This window comes from Arabidopsis lyrata (genome assembly GCF_000004255.2).
Source record: "Arabidopsis lyrata subsp. lyrata unplaced genomic scaffold ARALYscaffold_1, whole genome shotgun sequence".
In the NCBI taxonomy this organism is placed as follows: Eukaryota; Viridiplantae; Streptophyta; class Magnoliopsida; order Brassicales; family Brassicaceae; genus Arabidopsis; species Arabidopsis lyrata.
In genome coordinates, this window is record NW_003302555.1 from 12,229,315 (window position 1) to 12,245,637 (window position 16,323).

A 16,323-nucleotide genomic window follows, 5' to 3' on the forward strand; every position below is an offset into this window, starting at 1 on the left:
CGGTGAGAATAATCTTAAGTGACTAACACCTAAAACTAATCACCAACTGAAATCCATAGAATTATTGACAGATAAACGAAAGAGAAACTAAAAACAATCGGTATACAAACCGATCAACGGCTAAAGAAATATAAAAGCCGGCCAAAACCGCTAGTAGAAGCCAGATTTGCCGGACGAAAGCCAGCCATCTTGGCTAACAGAGCCATAAGATGCCGGACGAAAGCCCGAATCACTCGGGACGGCTGTTCACCGGAAAAATCCGGTCTGCAAAATCAATGAATTCCTCTCTCTAAAAGGTATGAAAGAGAGAAGAGAGAGTAACTCATTTATTCATTTTACAATCTAAAGCGTTATCATATAACAGTATTCATTATCCACTTAAAAAAAAAAGAAGTGGCGGGAAAACGAGAAAGAGCGGCTGGGACCTTAATTCTCTATTTCTCAGAAATGATTCCGGTAAAGGTGAAATTGTCCCATGGATTCCGATTCAGACTCCGATGGTTCTCATGTCTCCGCCACTCCTCCCCGAGACTCATTTCCGCCATCGCCGCCGCCACTTCTTCAGCCACCGCCTAAGTATGTGCCGCCGGTCTCCCGGAAAATTACGTCTTCTTCCTCTCGCTCGAAGCCCAAAGCACCTACACAGCCGCCTCCTAATCCCTCACAGGAAGCTCCGACATCATTCTCCCCTCCTCCTCCTCCTCCATCTCCATTATTCACCGATCTCCCTTTCCGGATCTGCGAATCCCAACCCGCTAGGTTTTCTTCTTCCATATCGTCCTTTTCCAGACTCCGCAGCAGAGCTTCTTTTACACCTAATGAGAAATTGAAATCAGACGGCGTCGATTTTGTGCCGGAGCCTCCTCAGGTAGAAGTAATCGCTCCTCCAAAATCCCTTAGGAGAAAGCCTCCGAATCTCATCACCGATACTATAACTTCTCCTCCAAAATCTGTTAGGAGAAAGCCTCCGAATCTCATCACCGACACTATAACTTCTCCTCCGGTGAAACCTATGGTGTTTCGTAGCAGCGGTAACGGCGAGGGTAATTTCGTGAAGTTGAACTTAAATGGCAAGAGAGGGAAGAAGTTTCCTAGCAAATACAAGGGCGTCTCTAAATCTAGAAGCAATTACGCATTCAGAGGGAAGAGATACAAGAAGAAAGAAGCTGATGGTGATGGCGAATCATTGTTGGAGGAAGAGTCTGATTTGCAGAAACAGGTAGAAGAAGAAGCTAATGGTTTTATTAGCTCAGTGGAGGATGCCATTCTTGCTGTGAAGACTGAGGCTTCTGATGAGAATCTAACGAAGCTGTTGAATTTAGTTTATGGTTATGATTCTTTTCGAGATGGGCAGTTGGAGGCGATCAAGATGATTCTTGGTGGGAGTTCAACGATGCTGGTATTGCCTACTGGTGCTGGTAAGTCTCTCTGCTACCAGATTCCGGCAATGATTCTTCCGGGAATCACGCTTGTAGTGAGTCCTTTGGTTTCGCTGATGATCGATCAGTTGAAGCATTTGCCTTCGATTATTAAGGGTGGTCTCTTGAGCAGTAGCCAGGTGTGTGCCACAAATTGTTGTTTGTTGCCGGTTCTTTATTTTTGGAGTCATTTTGTAGTCTTTAGAAGTTTCTAATGGTGTCTGTTTTCGGAGAATTTTCATTAGAGACCTGAGGAAACAACGGAGACGTTGCGGAAACTCAGAGAAGGCATAATTAAGGTGTGTCACGGGATAAGGCTATGAAAGTATTTAATTTGGAAATACATTCATTTGTGTCATGGGTTTGTTGTTTAATTTCAGGTTCTCTTTGTATCTCCCGAGAGACTTCTGAATGTAGAATTTCTGTCGATGTTTCGCATGTCTCTATCTGTGCCACTTGTCGTTGTGGATGAGGCACACTGCGTATCAGAATGGTGAGCTTCTTGGCAACTGGTAGATTACGTTTCTCTGTGTATCTACTGCTTTTCCTTGTTCTGTTTTTCTTGGTTATTAAGAGCTATTCTAAACAGGTCTCATAATTTCCGTCCTTCATATATGAGACTCAAGGCATCAATGCTGTTTTCTGAACTCAAGGCAAAATGCATTCTCGCGATGACTGCAACTGCCACTACAATGACTCTTCAGGCTGTCATGTCTGCACTAGAGATACCGTCAACCAATCTTATTCAGAAGTCACAACTGAGAGACAATTTTGAGTTGTCTGTCTCATTGAGTGGAGCTAACAGGCAAGTGATTTGTTTATACTTTCACCCGTTTGCTCCTTCTCTAGTTGTAACTGAGTGAAATCTGAAATCTAACAGAATGAAAGATCTATTGATTTTGATGGAGTCTCATCCATATAAGGAGATTCGAAGCATCATTGTGTACTGCAAATTTCAGGTGAGAGTACTTACTTAATTATCTACGGCTTTTTTTTCACGCTTCACAAAATACTTTTTTTTTTTTATGTTTCTCACTATATCATGCATGATGCTAACTTAAGCAACTTTGGGCAAACAGTATGAGACTGACATGATAAGCAAGTATTTACGTGATAACAACATCAATGCAAAGGTTGTTTCCATTTTGAAATCTCCGACATACCTTTATCTATAGCTAATTAGACTCTAATCAAGCTTAACTTGATCTATCCAGGGTTATCACAGTGGTCTTCCTGCGAAGGACCGTGTTCGCATACAAGAGTCATTTTGTTCCAACAAGATTAGAGTGGTGAGAAAACAAGTTCACTGATTTTCCATACGCTTTGTGTCCAATTTACCCATGCAATCTATCACTGAAAGTTAAGCAGATGTCAGTCTTCAAATATTTTATTTGTGTTATGGAAGGTTGTTGCAACTGTGGCATTCGGCATGGGACTTGACAAGGGAGATGTTGGAGCTGTAAGTCTAACGCAAACCTTTAGAATGCTTGAACATATCTTTATCTATTCACATCTCATGTAATAATATACATGCTTCTAAATTTTCTGTGTCTGCTTTAGGTAATCCACTTCAGCGTGCCAGGCAGTATGGAAGAATACGTTCAGGTTCAAACTTTTTTTTTTTCCTTTTTAAGCTTAGTGATCAGTGTGGATATAACGTTTTCGAGAAACTAAATGTATATGTTACAGGAAATTGGGCGTGCTGGTCGCGACGGGAGGTTGTCTTATTGTCATCTCTTTTATGATAATGACACATATCTAAAGCTTCGGAGCCTTGCACACAGGTAATTCGTGCGGGAACTATCATCTGTCATGGAATTGAATAAGAGGATTTTAAGCTTACCTTTGTTTTTCCCCTTCTTGTTCAGTGATGGTGTCGATGAATATGCAGTTGGAAAATTTCTCACCCATGTGTTTTCCACTGAGACAAAGCAACATGAGAAGATATGCTCGCTAGTCATTGAATCTGCCTCTCAAAAATTTGATATGAAGGAAGAGGTATTTTTAAAAAACTTAATTTCACTTCTTGAAACCCATTGTTTTTACGTTTATATGATCAAGTGTCTGATCTTGTGAGATAATGGGCGGGAAAAAAGTGTTTTTATCGAGAATATTCTGATGTTTCACTGTGGATCTGGCAGGTTATGCAAACGATTTTGACACATTTGGAGCTGGGGGAAGTGCAGTACCTACGTATGCTTCCACAACTCAACATATGTTGCACTTTGAATTTCCACAAGGTAGGGATTAGGGAAGCTGTTAGCTGAATATTTTCCTGTTTAGTGACAAAGTCCAATATTTTTCTAATGGTGTATGCTTGAGACTTCTGATGCTCAGAACATTGTTATGCTACATGTGCAGTCTTCTCCAAACACTCTGGCTGCACGAAATACCATAGTTGCAGCAATTCTGAAGAAGTAAGTGTCTATTCATATACTTCAGCTTTTCTGGTCAAGTGATTCTGTAGAAGTATGAAAGTTGCAGCAATGCTCAAGACTTTTCTGTTGTTTTTAGGTCTCACGTGAAGCAAGGGTTACATGTCTTCGATATAACCGCTGTGGCCTCTAGCATATGTGTTGCAACAACAGATGTCTTGGCTGAGATTCAAACTCTGAAGGTTGATAACACTTTTCTCTCCAATATGAATCCGTGGCTTAGTACCAGATATGTCAAGTTTCATTGCATCTTAATAAGCATATTTATCTAAATAAGGGAGCCATGATTGAATTTGCACGCATTAAAAGTGAAGAAGAAACGTAAGTCCACAGAACAGAACTGATAGACACATAAATTACCCTTAGGAATATAACTCTAGTACAATATAGATGATATACTTAATTAGTATCATTTTATGATAAAGTTTAATTCTATATGTCTATGGACTAGTGATGTAGGCTTTACTGAGAAAATACAACTGTACTGAGGGAAATGTATATAAGGGTGAATCATGTGTCATCTATTTATTTAATTGATTGTGTTCTGTTAAGAACTCTTTCGTGTGTGTTCCACTTGAACCCTAATTATCTTCCTGATTTCTAATTAACGATGTTGAGTACTTGATCTTGAGGTTTGATTTTCTAGCGCTGTTAAGATCTTGTTCGTTGATATGTCCTTAAAATCATTGTAGATGAAGGGGGAAGTAACATACGAATTGAAGGACCCAGCCTTTTGTTACACAATCTTAAAATCTCCAAGGGAAATATGTTCATTGTCCAGTCATCTTACCAAGTGGCTCACAGAGATTGAAAGTTGCAAAGTAAGTTCTTCAACTCTATCAACTGCAGCTAACAGCTGATGGTCTATCTTAATTTAAGTTCCAACGCTTGTGCTTATATGTAGCGATAATTTTTGCATTTGATATAGGTGAGAAAACTGGATATTATGTCTAGTGCAGCTGTGGCTGCGATTAGTGTCTCTAACACTTCAGAACTGAGTTCTGGTGCCAAGCAAACTCTGAGCCTGCAAAGTAGAATTTTTGATTACTTCAATGGTGACGAAAAGTGTGACACTCCGAGCAAGACGACTCAAAATTGGTACTAAAAAATTATTTCACATAGATTCCAAATTTCGATTAGTGCATAGCGAAAAAGGAAATGAGAAACCAGTGTTGTTACATATTTTTGTTTGTCAAAGTCATCTTTCCATTATATTGATCAACACTTATATTGTGGATGCAGTGCCTTTCTACGAGCAGACATAAAGGTGAAGATCCAATAAACCACATTGTTGTTTATAATTATTTTTGTTTTGCCATGTATCCAAAGAATGTTAAGTTAAATGTTGTGGGGCAAAACAGGTTTTTTTGCAGAGTAATCGCCAAGCCAAATTCACACCAAGAGCCATCGCGAGAATAATGCATGGAGTTGGAAGTCCAGCTTTTCCAAATTCAGTCTGGTCCAAGACTCATTTCTGGTATAGTCATCATCATTATCTAAACCAAGCCATGCAAGTTATTGTTTGATGATGGTTTATGTAATTTTATTGAAATCTGGCTTTGCAGGGGAAGGTATATGAGCGTAGAGTTCCGTGTGATAATGGATGCGGCACAAACAGAGCTGTTCAATTTTGTTGACAGAAATGCAGCTTTAGCTACATAGAAGGCTACTTGACTTAATAAGTGAGTCACAATGAATCACAGTTGATCCCTGTTCCTAAGGTCTCACATTCAATTTATTAGTGTGTAAATCTAACTTTTAGATTCATTAAAGTATTTAGTAAAGAGAAATTGTATCATAACAAGACAGTTGAGAGAATTGTTTGGATCGACAAGAAAAGCTGAAAAAAATGAAAGTTAATCTTAAGTATTAAAAGAAAGATGTGATAAAACAAGAATGAGCAGCAAGTCATGTTAAACATTGAGGGATCATCATATCATACATAGTTCATTCCTCGGACCGGCATCCCATAGTAACCACCACCAAAATACGGGTTGGGGTGAGCAGCAAACATCACCGGTCTCGGTATAGGTGGCGGCTGTGGGAGATAGCATGTAGTCATCAGAAGGTCTTGTTGATATAGCAGATCATCAGGTCTTAGACGCAGCTTTCTATTGTGCAAATCTAAAGTCATCATAAGGTCTTGTTGATATAGCAGATCATCAGGTCTTAGACTCTGGTTTCTCTTGCACAAATCGAAAGTCAACTTGGTGAAGACACGAGCCGTTAATTCACTGTCTGAGCCAGCGTGATGAGCCATTCCAACACGGCTCATCTGAAACGCATCTGCTATTCTCTGCAGTCCGAAACGGCTACTTAGTCCTCTGCATAATCCAGCCATTTTCTTCACATCATAAACACGTTCTCCCAAAAGCCTCTCAACCGTTTCGTCAAACTCTTCCAAAGTCTCCGGCAATGGTTTTCCTCCGGTTAAGCCTTTCACTAGATAAGCCTTGTCGTACGAGCCTTGAAAAGTCACCCAAGTCATCTTCTTCTCCTTCTCCTTGAGAATCATCTGAGTAAACTCCTTGAAGAATTCTTCGATTCCAATTCCTTCCTCTCTGATCTTCGCCAGATCCAGACCATTACTTTTCAGAAACGCGATAGATTTCTCGTTCTTCAAGTCCTTCCACTCGTTGAAATCTGAGAAGTTAATTTCCCAAGTTTTAGAAAATTCTCCAGCGAATATTGTCAAACCTAACTGAATGAGATTGGTGTTTTCGACATTGTACTTCATGTTTCTGTAACGAGTTTCCTCACTAGCTTCCATGGGAGTCTCTTTTAAACATCCCGGAAACTCTGTATCTATAGCGATGAAACTACAATGTTTCAAACAATCGCTCATCGCATTCATCTCTGCTTCCTTGTTCCATCTCCAAACTTCACAACTACTACTTTGCTTCATCTCTCTGATTTTCTAGAAAACGAAAAAACAAACGATTGTTCGAGAGAAAGTGTTTGTTTTTTCTGAAAGAGAAAAGCGAGAATAATAAACAGTGGAACCTGAATTGTGTTTGGTTAGGGTTATATTAGATTATATAGACAAGACTTTGATGATGATAGTTGAATCAATTTCCTTTTTTTTTTAGGACACCACAAAGTTTCCATTTTTTCCAGTCAAAAAGTACGTGTTGACTTTTTGACTCCTAATTCTTGTTGGACACGAGTTTTCCATTTTATTTCTCAAAAAGCCCAAAATAAAAGCCTGTTTCCGAAGCTGTTTACAATTTTAAAACCAGACCGAAAACCAGACCGACATTTCAAATCAAAGTCTGACTCTGTTCTAATACCAAAACCTTTTTTTCGTTTCTTTTCCGGGTGCTCAAACATATCAACTTTTTACCATAATACTTGAGATCATACAAAATTGTTTCGAATAACAAATCTTCTACAAGAAAGCTTTTTCTATTCTTTATGGGAAAAATAAAGAGATTGGGCTAGTTGAATTTTGTATTTATGTTTGAGACATCAAATTTATTTCTGTCCTTTACGAGCAAGAAACCGTTCTCTGGCTGCTTCAATCCGACTATCGACATTTTCAGAAACTGCAGGTGTTTCTGCATCGTTCTTAGACAACTCCATCTTCTCTTCAGGTTTCTTGAAAGAGGGAGCCGGTCCACCGCTACATAGCAGATTATACGATACCGATCAATTACTGAATCCAGACCAGAAGGAGAAAGCTGGAACGACCAAGACCGGATTGAAGTAGTAAAGAGTAATGTTTGTTTTTACCTCAGTTTTCTGACATTTAATTTCTCGATCTTTCTTTTGATGGGAGCCACCCATGACATGTCTACTGCACAAACGTTCCGCATGAACGGACGTGTGGTGGAAATCAGCTCATGGTACACTACGTAATTTGGCAACATTCCGTCGTTGTCGGCACTCAACACAGATGATGGATGCACCTACAATCAACCAAAAACGTCAACATGTGGATGATCGTACGAAATTGGAAATGCTTCCCCATCCTTACTTAGTATCTGAGCTAATGATGTAATAGAAAATCTAACACTGTAACAGATAAAGGAGACTTGGATTGAGAAGTAATACCTGGACTAGCTGGGACTGGAAACTAAGAGTCCGGTATCCATTGTGACGAAGCATTCTCTCAGCAATTTGGTTTGCATTACCAACGCATAGAGCTTTCCTCAACTTCCTGTAGTCGTCTCGGCTTGAACTCTTCCTACCATGTGCCCCAACTTCCAATCGATCTAGTTTGTCAAGGAGATCAAATATTTTAGTGACGGTTTGTTATATATGATACATCCAACTATCAAATGGCACAAGAAAAAAGAGAGATGTTGACATAAACTCTGGTTCCGTAGGAGGCATAACCATTTAGTGGTGAAAGCCCTCTAGTAATATTAAATATTCTTGTCATGAAACAATACTAACCTTTGGATATTTTCTGCATAATCTGACATAACTGTCTTCTAACATCTTTGACAAACACCATCCCTCGCACCTGCAAATTATTTTTCAACAAAAGTTATCTTTCTTCCTATCGGCATAGGAACCCACATAATAATGTAGTGAGGCTTTTGATGTCACCATGCTTTTCACATGGAATTCTCGAAAATAGATAAGAAAGGAAGGAAATGGAAAAATTACCTGCATGCCGTTCTCTTTGCACCATGCAGGATCATAATTAGTACGGTCCCAAGATTCGAAAATCTGTAGCAGTTGAATGTGATCACCAAATCCGGATCCATTAGGAAGATTAGAATCATCATCATGCTTCCTCTTCTTTTCACTGGGTTTACTATCATGCAAGCAAAAACCATAAGACAAAAGTTGACGCATCTGTATCTAGTCAATGTGATTTTAAACATTTCATAATCTGACTCGGGTAAATTTTTAGCGTAAAAACTAACCTCCTAGCAGGAAGAAGAGTAGTCTCTGCTGACAGCATAGCAACGACTGTTAGAGCTTGAGATAAGCAACCGTTTTCATTCGCTTCTATCAATGTTCTTGACAATGATGGTTCTAGTGGAAGCTCTGTTGAACCGCAAATATGGTCCGTATGAGATAACAGCTCAAACTCGAAAAAAAATAAACAGTGGAAAAACTGCGCTAAAACATACCAGACATTGTCCGTCCAATCCTTGTTATTGCTCCATTCTCATCAATTGCATCAATGAAATACAATTGCTTCAACGCATCTTCTAATGACTCAGCTGAATATTATATGTACGACGAAAACCATAGAAATATTATATCACTTGAAAATTCAAAAATATCACAAAAAAAAAAGGAAAACAGCAGTTTGTGCATGACAAACCATCAATCCATTGATTTTGTAGAAAGCTTTATAAGAGGCATCAAACTCCAGATAGAAATAAGCTCTTACATGAAGGAGCATCAAGAAAATCGAACTTGAGAATGTCAATATCAGGAAGATCCAACGATTTCAAGTATAGAACACTCCCGGCAAGAGAAGTTCGTTGTATTTCAGGAATAGTTGCATCAAGGAAGTCATCTCGGTAGACTGCCAATGGGTATAAACGATAACATTTCCCAGGTCTTGTTCTGCCAGCACGTCCAGCACGTTGGTTAGCTTGCACTCTGGAAAACCAGAAATAAATTCAAAGTAAAATTAGCAAATAGGAGCTTGATAAACTGAGTAAGAAACCACAAGGATTCCTGAGTAAAAAATGTTATATCTGAATTTGATGAGGTCCTATTGAACCACTATAGTTACTTTTTGAGCCAATTGCAGATATCTTTTCTAGGTAAGGCTATAAATATCATCCCACATCAACTACAAGTTCATTATATGCACCAATAGATTAATACAAGGTTCATATTTAGCAAACAATTCAATGAAATGAATGAAGGTATTGAAACAAGACTCATTTGCTTACTTGCTAATTTGAATAACATCAAGAGAATACATTCCACTTGATGGGTTATATTGTCTTTGCTTCACATACCCGGAATCAATTACATACCTGTCAGAGATAAACAGGCTAGGCTGAGCATGCTATCGATCTCCAAATTGTCAAAACATTATTTGAAACTTGCTTAAAATGCAGACATGATACACAAGAAGACAGCTTTTGGCAACAGTGACAGGACTATTAGAACAATCACGCAGATTAAAGAATGCAGGGTGCGAAATTTTCTCATACTAAATTCAGTTTTGATCGCTTGACACAGAGACAGCATGAACTATTCATGTAGAAATAAATGTCTCAATCGTCTGTTTCAAGTCAAATTCCAAAAATAGTTCTCATAGACGTGGTTATGAACAACATGTACTGAAATGTGAAGTGAATTAAAAAGAGCGAGGAATATAACAAACAATGTTAAGCCGGCATCAAATATCTGATTGATCCCATTACTGGACCTAAATACACTATTGCAGTCTTCATGATTACTATTGAATGAAATATTACTCATTTTTTTTAACAGGACCTGACTTAAACACTGTCGTGCTGCAAGTATTCATATGTATGCAGTAAATAATGGACATACGGAGTATACGGCAGATACCAGACATGAAAACCAAAAACAACATTATAAACTTTAGGTTTAAAGTTTCTTACACAACCCCGTCCACAGTAAGGGAAGTTTCAGCAATATTTGTAGCAACAATAAATCTCCGGCAGTTTGGAGGAGGAGGACTAAATACACGAACCTGCAGAAATGGTGAAAGTCAAGACAAATTACCAAAACCTTTTAGACCACCAAGATCTCAATTTCCCAGAAACAAAATTCAGAAATGGACATTGAGTCCAATATTTTGTACCGAGATTCCAGAAATTGTTACCTGCATTTCAGGTGGCAAAGAACCGTGAAGAGGATAGATAATAGCATCCATACATGATCCTTCTGCTAAGCTTCGTACTTTTTCCTCTAGCTTTGATACTAATTTTTCTATATCATCCTATTAAAACCAAGATCGAGTAAGACAGGACGCAACAATCTATATAGTTATGCCAGATATCAATGAATAGAGTTGAAACAAATGATACAGACCTGTCCAGTCATGAAGATTAAGATATCACCTCCTGGCTCACGAACATGTATATCTACAAGTAACAACAAGGTTTTTTGTAATGTAACCGATAGTGTCAAAAATGAAACAAGTAAGATTAACCAAATCAAATTAAACTGACAACAGAAACACTCGACCTTGAACATACCAATTGCTACTTTCAGAGATGACTCAATATAACTGACAGGACGCTCTTTGCTGTATAATATTTCCACAGGGTATAATTTTCCAGGTACATTCAGCACAGGGCATCCCGAAAAGAATTCAGAAACCTTTTCACCGTCAAGTGTTGCAGAGGTTATAAGAACTTTAAAGTTGGATGCACGGATTCTAACCAACCGTTTCACTAGACCCAACAGAATATCCCTGATAACAATAGACCAGGTTCAGATATATTCTAGAGCCTTTGTGCATGTTTGAATGAGATCTTAATGCCATACGAAACAATGTACAATAAAAGGTACCGAGCAAACCGAGATAAAGTCTGAATATAGAAAAGACCTTACGTGTTTAAACTCCTCTCGTGAGCCTCATCCAATATGATTACAGAATAATCATCAAGCATTGGATTGGACAGACTCTCACGAAGTAGAACTCCATCTGTGAGGTACCTGGAGCCATAAACAATCCAACAATGAGGAAACCAAAGATGAATCATGTGAAATATTGATTAACACTAAACATTAATACATCTTCCATTACTTAATCCGTGTTTTGGTCGAAGTTCTGTCCTCGAAACGTATAGCATAACCAACATCTTCTCCAAGGGGTACATCAAGCTCCTGTGCGACTCGCCTGAAAACCAAATCCCAAAAAGACAATTCTGACATCTTACCGGAATCAACAAAGACGCAAGATGAGGAATCATGATTAAACAGACGGAAAATAACCTGGCAACGGAAACGGCAGCCACACGTCGGGGCTGAGTGATGGCGATGACGCCGGACTTTGTGTAACCATGTCGATGAAGTATCTGAGAGAGCTGAGTACTCTTCCCAGAACCGGTTTCTCCAATTATAACTACTACTGAGTTCTTCTCCACTGTTTCCACGATCTTCTCTTCAAATTGAAGGATCGGAAGATTCGCCATATCGCAGAGAAACACTCTAAGATCCTATCAAGTTCAACAATCGACAAAAGGAAACTGTAAACTGCAATTTCTGCTTAGCTTCAGTCTAAAATCTCTCTACAACGAAATTTATTCTCCGACGAACGACGCGACAGATTCAGAGTACACCGGAACCCTAATGGCTCACCGGCACTTCGAGAAATCTCAAATCAACACAATTTTCTTAAACATTTTCCGTTCAAAATCTCTGTGTATTTTATGAAAATGAAAAATAGAGCGAGAAAGATCAAACAAGCCCACAAGCGTACTTAAGACCCTCTCTTTCGTTCAGCGAGTCTTGTTCTTATCTTTTATCAATTTCGTATCTCGTCCTTTAACTTATAACAAATTTGTTTTAAGAGTACAAACATTTCTCATCAATGTTATAAAACCTACATACAGTACACTGTAATTTGTATAACCAGGACCCAAAAATCCTTGGGTATAAACTACATACCTATACAAGCATCTTTCTTTTTACCTCCAAGACTTTCAAAAAGAGATATTAAGTCTTTCTTTGAGATGGGAAAAACAAAGTACAACTTTACACCAACTATAGGTAAAAACCAGACTCAACACTGGTAAACTGAGAAGCTCTTGCTTTTCCATAGAAAACTGAATGCTCTTCCCATTTTCTTTCTCGAGGCTGATTTACACTGCGGTTTTGACTCTGTTACAGCGGCTGCAGCAACAGAGAATCCGTCCTCGGGGCTTGTGACTTCTGTATGTTGCGGTTCTGTTAGATGGGTTTGATCCCTCTGCCTCAATTCCCTGAATAGTGTCAGTAGCTTCTGTGCCCTTTCTCTTCCACGTTGAGTACCGTTTACGGAAATAGATACCAAAGACGGTATTACTCCTTCTTGTAAAACCATCTGGCTACATATCTCACTGTGATTGCATAATATGAGAAGCAAAGAAACAGCTTGTTCTTGCTCATTTGGTTCACCCGTGTCAAGAATGGTGCAGAGATTGCTCACAAGGCCAGGTGCTGAAACCATCTCGTCTTTTCCTGCCTCGTTCAAAACCAAATTTAGTAGAACAGCTAAGGACTTTTCTGTCCATCGTTGATCATCACTGATAGTGAGTGATTGAAGGGCGTTGACAATGTCAGAAGATAAAAGGCAGGGGATATTGGGAGGGTAGGTGGACAGGTGAAAAAGGGAGTGAAGGGCATCGACTTTGCACTGGACTTCTGTCTCGGTCCAAAGAAGATTTACCATGAAAGGAACTGCCAGACTCGAACCTATGACGGGCTTTGCTTCTTCAAGACACGAAAGGTTCAGATAAAGTGCCGTCACTGAACCATGGGAATGTGGATTACAGAGCATTTCCTCCAGCAGAGGAATAATTCCTGATGCTAGCATCAACTCCTTGTTCCTGAAATTTCCAAAAAAAATAAGACCAGAAATGAGATTTTCGAGTTTACAAGATAGGAATAACCTACTTTTATATTGTCATTGAAATCTTAGCCCATGATTACAAAACAAATTTGGTAGTACTAGGCAACTGAAAGTGTTACTAGACTAATTTAACTTATGGGCTTGATCGTTGAGAGAAAGAAACGAGACATCATTTGCTCACATACCTGTTGCTGTCCACAGCCAAGTTAAAGAGAGCCATGGCTCCAACTTTCTGGGCTGAAGCGTTATTTTCAGTAAGAGCTGATCCTAGAAACTGAAGCAACGCTTCAACACACCCATTTTCCCCCATGAGAATCCTGGCCTCCTCATCATCTTTTAGCAATACTCTTATCTGCTCAACAACTCTGCATTTCCTCCGTAAGGTATCCACTTCACTTAAAGTGGTCAACAATTCCGTACATCTTTCAACAAGAGTAACTTGATCTTCCTGGTATTCTGATTCACAGGCTTCCTCTTTGATGGTTCCACTTTCTTCCAAAGGAACCACCTTCACATCCTTCAACTTACAAGAACCAACACGTTTTACTGATCTCGTGTCGGTAGACTCGGACACAGACAACGCCAACCTCCAATAGTTAAGGTCTAGAGACTCAGGCGGTCCTTCAGGGGCCTGAACGCCGTTCTGTTCACACCAGCTAGAAATTAGAGCCTTGACACAATAGTTAGGAGTCAAGCATAGATGAGAAAGCTGCTGGTGAGTTTTGGGACATGTGTTGTGTCCATCACTAAACCATTTCTCGATACAGATTCTCTCATACGTTTGCCCAGACGCGATAATTACAGGGTCATACATAAGCTGCAAAGATATTGGACACCTCAATTCTTCTGGCGGAACAGATATCTGCAAAGATTTCCTATTGTTATTGCAAGATCTGAAGTTGAAGGAACTCAGTTTTGATAGCTGACGGTCAAATGCACGACCATGGGCATCGTCAAGAGAACCCTGGATAGTAGGTGAACAAGGCAATGAACTACTACCCTGTGAATCATTGTCATCCCAAATCTCACTTCTGAATAGCTTTGAGTATTTCCTCATGAGATGTAATAAATAAGCCACTATTGATTCTTTCCTCTTGTCATCCTCCATTCGGGCCCTCTCAATGAGTTTCTTGAGGCATCTTCGCTCTGTGAGAGCTGCTCTAGAAGAAGTGATACCTAGTCTAGTAGCAGCCTGATGGAAAACCTCAAGTTCATTATTATCAGTTGAGCTCTCAAAATTCCCCCCTTGTTGCAGCAATCCAATGATTTGATCCCCAATTTCCTTCTCTGATGGATCAAGTGAAAATTCGGTGTTCTCTAACTCCATCAAAATCTCCAAAAGCTGCAAAGTAGGATATAAATGTTTAAATAAAAGCACTGAACTCTACAGATATCGCTTCTCTGCTTTAACTTTCCCTCCACTTGCCGTTAGAGAAGAAACCAAAGATACATGTTTAAATAAAAGCACCAAGATACGGGAACACGAAGAACTAACTACCTGAGATCCAATAGACTGTTGGACTATATCTTCAACACGCCTAAGGCTATCTATAAGAGATGATTTCGCCTTCTCGAATTTCAAAACTACTGAGTCCCCTGTTATAGCCTACATGTCAAACCAGCTGGTTAGTGAGAGTATCCACAATAAGCAAAATATTCATTCTGAATTATTGAACACAGAAATATAAAAGAAAGCTTACCAAATAAAGTTTACTAGATTCAGTGCAATGGCGTAGAATGTTCTTCACTTTTTCTAAAACCACGTGAAGTGAACACAAAGCTTGAATACCAGATTTGCTTCTCGGCCGAGCAGCTTCAAGTGACGGGAAAATAGACATGATCTTGCAGTAGATCACTGAAAGAGCATTGCACATATCTCCGTGTAGCTGAAACAGGAATATGTTAGCCAATGCCTTACACTTACAGCCATAAGTAAGACATATTACAAACCACACAATTTTTTGTACATCACAGGATTTATCGAACAAAATCAATAACCAGAAACACATCTTGAGGGTATTAATTAAAACAAAGACGGATACAAAGGACACCAAGATACAGGATCAAGAATGTAATGTCTTAGGGAGAGATCTCAACCAAAAATGTCAATAAAAATTATTGAAAAAAAGTCTGATTAAGATACCTTGGCATCACCAGGGGCAAAGAAATTTTCTTCAACCTCATTAACATCCATTGCTTCAATAACTCGTCCTATAGTATATATATATCTATGAAAACAGCTCTATGTCGGCTTAAAGTTCAAAACTACAAGAAGAAAAAGAACCCGAATCAGTGACAAGTTAACAAATAAACCAATCTATAGAAGACAAGCCAGATAGAAATGCAATGTGTTCTGCCCAGAGAAAGTATATACAAACAGAGCAAAGAAGACGAAAAGGTGGTTGGTTGGGGCATTTCAACAAACAAATTAGATGCGAAATCATGAGAATACGAAAACCCCAAAAAATCAACAAAGCAAGATTCTTGGTTGTCAAGAAACAGAACACACGAACAAAAATCAAAAACCCCTAAAAGCAATCTGGTTAATTCCTCCAACAAATACCCAGATGAACACAAAAATCCGTTTTTTTGAATCGGGTGAAAAACAGAGGAACATACGTACCAAAAATGAATCTTTAATCTGCATCTGGTAGAAGTAGACTTAATAAAGAGAAGTCGATCACAAACCAAAACAGAGGATCAAAACAAGAGCATCAGAGGCATTAGTATAATGATTAGTTTCTTTGTTGAGATGCTGTTTCTGGGTAGTTTCTACGAAGGTCTCTGATTTACAAGTTTCCGAGTTTATCAAGGCAAGTTTCTCGATCCCAACAATAAGAGAGAAGAGAGGTTTGGCTATGGCTGATACCGAATGGAGATTTTTTTGAAGGAAAATAAAAATAAATATTTTTTTAGTGAAAGAAAAGAAGAAGAAGTTCTTCTCAAGTCAAAATAAAGC

At 38.9% G+C, this 16,323-nt stretch overlaps 4 protein-coding genes across 4 annotated transcripts; 1 reads left to right on the forward strand and 3 right to left on the reverse strand.

Annotated features, from left to right (window-relative positions):
* Window positions 1-239: 239 nt before the first annotated feature.
* On the forward strand, window positions 240-5,728 carry LOC9329553 (ATP-dependent DNA helicase Q-like 5). The gene is made up of 19 exons (XM_021010717.1): window positions 240-1,558; window positions 1,664-1,717; window positions 1,799-1,911; window positions 2,008-2,223; window positions 2,299-2,377; window positions 2,498-2,551; window positions 2,633-2,707; window positions 2,824-2,877; window positions 2,979-3,023; window positions 3,108-3,202; window positions 3,287-3,416; window positions 3,560-3,658; window positions 3,780-3,835; window positions 3,933-4,035; window positions 4,546-4,674; window positions 4,782-4,951; window positions 5,096-5,120; window positions 5,215-5,330; window positions 5,419-5,728. Exons 1-19 carry the CDS (start codon window positions 476-478, stop codon window positions 5,513-5,515), a joined length of 2,793 nt encoding a protein of 930 aa, XP_020866376.1. The 5' UTR covers window positions 240-475; the 3' UTR covers window positions 5,516-5,728.
* LOC9326813 (probable CCR4-associated factor 1 homolog 5) lies at window positions 5,695-6,870 on the reverse strand. Its single transcript, XM_002893446.2, has one exon. It carries the CDS (start codon window positions 6,756-6,758, stop codon window positions 5,790-5,792), a length of 969 nt encoding a protein of 322 aa, XP_002893492.1. The 5' UTR covers window positions 6,759-6,870; the 3' UTR covers window positions 5,695-5,789.
* Window positions 6,871-7,170: 300 nt separating this feature from the next.
* On the reverse strand, window positions 7,171-12,209 carry LOC110224750 (probable pre-mRNA-splicing factor ATP-dependent RNA helicase DEAH4). The gene is made up of 16 exons (XM_021011674.1): window positions 11,747-12,209; window positions 11,559-11,651; window positions 11,363-11,467; window positions 11,005-11,222; window positions 10,838-10,890; window positions 10,629-10,745; window positions 10,405-10,496; window positions 9,721-9,807; window positions 9,207-9,421; window positions 8,941-9,033; window positions 8,731-8,854; window positions 8,468-8,618; window positions 8,252-8,321; window positions 7,907-8,067; window positions 7,586-7,761; window positions 7,171-7,475 (listed from the first exon to the last, which is right to left on the reverse strand). Exons 1-16 carry the CDS (start codon window positions 11,944-11,946, stop codon window positions 7,328-7,330), a joined length of 2,103 nt encoding a protein of 700 aa, XP_020867333.1. The 5' UTR covers window positions 11,947-12,209; the 3' UTR covers window positions 7,171-7,327.
* Window positions 12,210-12,317: 108 nt separating this feature from the next.
* Window positions 12,318-16,322, reverse strand: LOC9329554 (U-box domain-containing protein 45). Its single transcript, XM_002893447.2, has 6 exons — window positions 15,988-16,322; window positions 15,508-15,629; window positions 15,065-15,250; window positions 14,863-14,970; window positions 13,550-14,706; window positions 12,318-13,341 (listed from the first exon to the last, which is right to left on the reverse strand). The coding sequence occupies exons 2-6, from the start codon at window positions 15,556-15,558 to the stop codon at window positions 12,537-12,539; spliced, it is 2,307 nt and encodes a 768-aa protein (XP_002893493.1). The 5' UTR covers window positions 15,559-15,629; window positions 15,988-16,322; the 3' UTR covers window positions 12,318-12,536.
* Window position 16,323: the final 1 nt, after the last annotated feature.